The following is a 6,787-nucleotide window of genomic DNA, read 5'->3' on the forward strand; positions in this document are numbered from 1 at the left end:
CTAAGGATAGTCCTTCTATTTATTACTTTAGTTCTTCTATTTTTATTTCTTCAAAAGTGGTTAGCTAGTTTGTAGTTTGCTGAAATACATTATGATAATTTAGATTGAAAACAGGGGTTGGTCACAACATCAGTCACTAACATTTACATTCATTGATGCTAATTTTTTTTATGTTTTTTTTTATTATAAATATACTTTGTACTTATTGTAGGTTAAATTCTCTAACAGTAATCATTAATAATAGTAAATTTTTGTTTTTTCTATCTTTAATTTATTAACACATTTAGAAATATATTTTTTTATAATTAAAGCAAAAAAATTGTAGGGCCAAATTGATAAAAAAAATTATAAAAGGTGAGGGGCTAATTTTGTGATAGTGCTTAATTTTTTAACAGTATAAACGAAAAAAAATAATAAAATGACTGAAAATGAACAAATCAAAAAGTAAAGAGGTTAATTTTGAGCAAATAAAAGTAGAGAAATTAAATTTGAACAAATCGATAAGTATAGGGACCATTGGTAGGAATTTCATCTCTTTAAAATTATTTTAATTTTTAGTGATTGATTCCTATTAAAATTATTGATAAAGTGATTGATTTTAAATAAAATTGTTGATATAATTAATTATAATTAAAGAAATAAATAAAATACTTAATTTTTACTTCACAGGCCTTCCTTGTGCCTATCAAAATCTGTTGGTTTTTTAATTTTACAATAGTAGTCAAATTACAGTTTTAGTCCTTATACTATGCTGACTAGATTTTAACATAATTTTATACCTCAATTTTTATAATATCATTAATTAATTTAAATATTTTATTATATTTAATATATTTATATAAACTTTTTAAAATTATTAACACCATCAAAATTCTCTTTTAAATTCATATCTATTATAATAATATTTTTTTGTTGTATCTTGTCAATTGAGTTTTTTTTTAAATTTAAAAAACATTACATTAACGTATTTTATAGAAGAATTCTAACACGATAAAAATTAAATCTAAATCTTTTAATTTAAAAAGTAAAAAAGAAATTAAATTATTAAATAAAAGTAGGAGGACTAAATCAAAATATATAAAAATTATAAGAAGTTAGAACACATTTTAACATTTAATAGATTTCCCAAAGTGAAGCGTGTGAGAATTCCTTGAAAAGAAAAGCAAAAACTTATGTTCTAATTTAACGTTAAAAAAAATAGAACATCAAAGTCAAGACTATTAAGTGAAGGAAAAGTAGAAGCTTCCACTTGTTAGATTCGAGGATCGTGCTTTGCTCATTGCTGGGGCCTTACCAGATTTCATTTCAGTTCAGCCATTTGTTTGACTGTGTTTCTTTCTTTCAGTTTTCTTTCTTTCTTTCTTTTTTCCTTTAAATTTTCACAATTAAATAAATATCTGCACTTGTCAGTAGAACAGAGCAAACACTGGAAAAACAGCTGTTTCACTTCCATTTCATTGATTTCCACGAGGCAAAGGAAAAAATATATATATATAAGAAAACTAACCAGAGATCAGCTTAAGGCTTCAGCTTCCATTTCTCCTTTTCTGGGTTTGCTTCATCTTCAGCTTCAGCTTCAGCTTCAGCTTCTGCAAAATATATTTAATGGCTGAGTATATCTGTTTATTTAGCAAGGTACCCTTTCATTTACACTTTATTTTCTTTCTTCTTCTTCTTTTTTTTTTAATCTTTGTTTTATAAAAGGAAATGGGGTTCTGACTTTTGTTCAATGGCTCTGGAATGTGTCGGTTAGTGCTAAAGCTCTAAACTTTTTGAAGAAAATGTTTAATTTTTCGTGCTATTTATTCAAACTATTTTGTTTTCTTAAATTAAAATTTCAGCTTTATAATTTCTGGGTTTGAAGGATAATGCTTTATTTCACCTCTTTGATCTGTTTCTAGTGGTTCTCCATTGTTTTAACTTTCTTCTCCTTTTCCAGGATACACTCATTATAAAGCCTCCTAAGAAGTCTTCATTGTTTCAAAGAACAATAGCTTTATGGTTTGCAATGTTGTGTGGTTTTTATCTCTATGGAACTTGCTTAAAACATGTCGGTACTTTCACTATGCTCAAATTTCAGAACATCCAACTCATTCAGAAGCCATCTTTAGAAGCTCAAATTCCTACATTGCATTATCCAAAGCCTGAAAGTTTCAGTAGGTAAACAAGAAGGGTTTAATTCTATGGTTTTGTTTTTATTTTGGATTTAATCAAATTTGCCTTAAAGTTTTGGTGCTGATGCTTTGGCAGGGGTGAATGCGCTTTGAATCCGGTACGGTTTTTCGCTATAATATCGATGCAAAGATCTGGAAGTGGATGGTTTGAGACTTTACTAAATAGCCATATCAATGTAAGCTCAAATGGTGAGATCTTTTCTGTAATTGATAGGAGGAACAATGTATCGAATATTTTACAGACTTTGGAGAGAGTTTACAATTTAGATTGGTTCACTAGTGCTTCCAAGAATGAGTGCTCGGCCGCAGTTGGCTTAAAGTGGATGCTGAATCAGGTAAACAATGTAGTCGGATTTTCAGTTATAATAACGAAATTTGCTGATAAGATTGTAGATGAAACTTGGAACAATGGCAGTAATCATGTGGTTTGGGCTTTAACTCTTTCTGTTCATTTTAGCTGTTGATGCTTGATGCCAGCACCCCCCTAAAAATGGAAAATTATTATTTAGGCCCTTTAAATTTTTTTAAAATTTTAAATTAGTAAAGGTAAAATTGCACTTTGGCCCCTTAAAATTATAAAAATTCGATTTAATCTTTTAAAAATTATAAATATATAGACTATAAAAAATTAAAATTTCATTCGGGCTCCCTAAAAAATTGTTCTAGTTTAGCCCCTGTTGATGCCTATTGGTCTATTGATCTTCAACCCATGCATTTTAGTTCTTTGGAATTTGATTCAGGCAGATGATGGTTCATAGTTTTCATTCATTGTTTTATTTATAGCTTTCAATGGGTGATTTTATGAAGTTAAAGTGAGAAAAGTGCTGCGTTTACTGTTCATCATGTATGTTTTATCTCTCTGGTTTAGCAAACAAAACCACATTTGTTTCTAGAAGCAACCATGTAAAGAACTCCGAAAGTGAGATGGTTCCAATCCAATGTGATGGATGGAAATTATTTGGTCTTATGAGCGGCTTGATTGATGTATTTTTTTCTGCAGGGATTGATGGAGCACCATCGAGAAATAGTAGAATACTTTAATGATCGGGGTATTTCTGCCATATTTCTCTTCCGAAGAAATTTGCTTCGAAGGATGGTTTCTATACTTGCGAATTCATATGATCGCAAAGCTAAGCTATTAAATGGAACCCACAAGTCTCATGTTCATTCGGAGCAAGAGGTCTCTCTTCCTTCCCTGCTATTTATGCTCTATATTGCAGACTCGTTTGGCTCGCCATTTTCTTTTTCCACTTTTTCTTCTCGACATTTGAACTTATTGCTGGTCGGTGGTCACTTAATGCAGGCTGCTGCGCTTTCGAGTTACAAGCCAATTATCAATTCTACATCACTAATAAGTGATCTGAAAGAAGTAGAGATGATCACTGCTAGGGCTTTAGAGAACTTCAATAGCACCCGTCACATGGTTTTGTACTATGAGGATCTTGTCACCAACCAAACGGTAAGGCCGGTGACTAATTTTCACGAGTATTTATAGTATTTCTCAACAGCAAAATAAGCATCTTCTCTTCTAAATGATTTGCACCCTTTACACGATGCCATTTTTTAAATTTATCTTTCTAGATTTTTTTGGAGTGATTTAAAACTCGAGAAGGTTTAAACATAATCATTAAACTTTCATGGATTTGAACAATGTGTAATAGTTTTCATTTGAAACTTAGCTCTATATTTCATGGAGGCATTCTTCTCTAACTGGTGGCTCTGCCTCATGTCATTGGTTCCCGTGTTTGTGCCAGAAACTAAAAGATGTTCAAGAGTTTCTAGGCCTTCCACTGATGGAATTAACTAGTCGCCAGGTTAAAATACACAAAGGTTCGTTATGCGATTTTGTGAGCAACTGGGATGATGTTAACAAGACACTAAACGGGACCGAATACGAGAGGTTCCTCCATGCCGACTATGAAGAATGTCACTAACAAAAAGAATGGCGTGGTCGTCAGGTTTGGCTTAATTTATTACTGAAACTGACCATAATTCGCCCAGTTTGCAATTTTGGCTGTCATGAAGGCCGGCAACAATCAGGTAATCACTATCGTGAAGCCCTCGACCATTTCATTTCTCTTGATTTGTATCTTATAGATCATAGATAGTTTGTATATTTGAGCTAATGAAAATTCGGATGAACCAATTCCTCATCCTCAGTGGCTTTATCCCTTTATGTCCATCAGGCCTTTTTTCCCCCACAATATGTGTATTCATGTCATAATTGTGTTACATATTTATACAAGTTTTGAGGTTTTATAATCATATCGTGTTCAAGATGCCCAAATAATTATAATCCTTGGTTCTTTAAGACAACGTTTTCAAGAAGCATTGCTTCTTTTTTAAAATGAATGAATCATTAAAGAGGAATGAATAATTCTCCGTATAAATGTGGACAATGTTCTTGGTTGGACTTGTGAATTAAATTTTACTGATATTCAAATCAATCACAAGAATCAGGCCAGATTCCAAGTTGGGTCCACTCGTGGAAAGGTCTATCCCAAGCCAGAAATCTGAGGCTCATTAAAGACTGAAACCCTTCTTTTTAAATTCAGCCACAGATAAGTTCCAAATCATAGGGGCCGCAGTGAAGTTGAATTTTTATAATCCTATTGAAAGCTGTATTTAAAGTTGCGTTTGCCTTCATTAGAGAATTCAATTCAAAGGAGTAACATATCTCTAACAAAGCACAATAGTGATGGGATTGGAATGTAATGGAATTGACCAATGTCATCATCTTCCGATGGGTCAACTTTCAACAAAATAGTTGGGGGGGGGTTCAACTAAATATGAATGCAAAGAGGAGTTTTTAGTAGAGTCACAATAAATATAAGAAAGGACAAAATGGAGATGATGCTTGGCTTTTATACCTAGCTTGAAGGCTGCCTCAGGGGCTGTCTTTAGATAGTTGGTGAAAGGGGATTAGCTGATACCTTTGTCCTTAGCCAACAAGACTGGCAAGGGCAAGGGCAAGGGCAAGGGCAAGGGCAAATTTGCCGGCCTTGCAGTCAGTACCGTTTGGCACATATGTTGTGAGTTGAAATAGAGCTAAAAGCTACTTTACCTTGGGATGACTTGTTAAAAATATACATTTGTTAGTGTTTTGGCTTCATGGACCACATATTCTTTGGGCCTTTAGTTTTATGTGGGTTGGTATAACAAAATTCCCCTAGGTCATAAAGTAGCCTAGTAAATACCTATTTTGGAGGGCATTGACTTGAGCTATCAGGTTCCCTATAAAAAGAAGTCAGCTTTGAGGGGCGTCGGAACTTGAACTCTAAAGTAAAGGTAAGGAGGAGCTTTTAGTTGATTAACAATAAAAATATCAAGATGGATATGATACCTAGGTTGAAGGTTGCCTTAGGGGTTGTCCTTAGCCTGTAGGAGAAAAGGGATTGGTTGATCTCTTTGTAATAAGGGTTAATAAGGGTGTATAAGGGCTAATTTCTTTGGCATTGTCGTTGGTGTTTCTCAGTACTGGTCTGTCACATATGTTGGAGCTTGAAAGGGAGCTAAAATCTACCTTGTCTAGGGCCAACTTGTTACTAGTGGACTTTCGTTAGTGTTTTAGGCTTCATGAGTCACGTATTCGTTAGGCCTTTAGTCTTATTTATGTGGGCTAGTACAAGAAAGGAGAAAGATATAAATACTTCACCCATCACTCAAGCTATTTTGATAGGTTTTTGTATTATAGCTTAAAAGTCAACTTTAAGAAAGTGAGAAATTCAACCTTTGGGCATTCTACTTTGAAGCAAAAAAAAAACTAATAGCATTTTTAAAACACTACAGGGACAAATTTGTTTGAAAAGTTCCCATTTTTTCACATCACTTGACAAACTGACTTTTTTTAATGTTGAATCTTTCAATGGTTTAGAATATTTAAAACACAACAATGACTATATTTGTTTTCCCATCACTATAAAACACAAGTCGGCATCTCTTAACGTTGAATCTTACTACCATTTACAATTTTACTTGGTATTTTTGAAGCCTAATAACGCTAGAGTCAACTAGCATATGTTTTAGGATGGGGCAACTTGGATACCTTAGAGGAACCCCAGTCTAAAAAAATGAGTGGTGAACGAATATATTCTTAGCTGGGGTGGTGGGGCACACCAAATATTGACTACTGCTTCGTGGGATTCATCACCCGCCATTGAAATGGAACATAAAGCTAAGGTTGGGAGATGAAGTATCTTATTCATATACATCTTATTATAACTTCATTATTCTACATTTTTCAGCCTACAATCATAAAAGAGAATTAAGATTCAATAAAAGCTTAGCTATTTTATTTGTTCATCGTATATTCAGCTCTCATGACTTCCTTCAAATTTAAACTAAAGCTAGTTAATATTATTTAGTTATCGGATTTATCAACGTTTTAAAGTTTACAGAGATATAATTATAGCAAGGCAAAAACTGTAGCAAAAAGAAGTAATAGGATAGGAGGTTGGAAAAGGCATTGTGTTGTGTGGAAAAATACTGAAGACGGAAAGTTCAAGTGGCTCTCATTTCCTTTGCCTTATTTGGAAAGCTTTAAAGATACGGTGAAGAAGAAAAGGACAGCTTCGAAATTGACAAGCTCAGTCAGGACTCTTTTACTTTGTTCT

At 33.1% G+C, this 6,787-nt stretch overlaps 1 protein-coding gene across 1 annotated transcript; it reads left to right on the top strand.

Annotated features, from left to right (window-relative positions):
- Positions 1 to 1,192: 1,192 nt before the first annotated feature.
- On the top strand, positions 1,193 to 4,436 carry LOC107914315 (nodulation protein H). Its single transcript, XM_016843184.2, has 6 exons — positions 1,193 to 1,635; positions 1,940 to 2,160; positions 2,251 to 2,509; positions 3,175 to 3,354; positions 3,478 to 3,633; positions 3,929 to 4,436. Exons 1-6 carry the CDS (start codon positions 1,606 to 1,608, stop codon positions 4,106 to 4,108), a joined length of 1,026 nt encoding a protein of 341 aa, XP_016698673.2. The 5' UTR covers positions 1,193 to 1,605; the 3' UTR covers positions 4,109 to 4,436.
- Positions 4,437 to 6,787: the final 2,351 nt, after the last annotated feature.

This window comes from Gossypium hirsutum, chromosome A10, assembly GCF_007990345.1.
Source record: "Gossypium hirsutum isolate 1008001.06 chromosome A10, Gossypium_hirsutum_v2.1, whole genome shotgun sequence".
Lineage (NCBI taxonomy): Eukaryota > Viridiplantae > Streptophyta > Magnoliopsida > Malvales > Malvaceae > Gossypium > Gossypium hirsutum.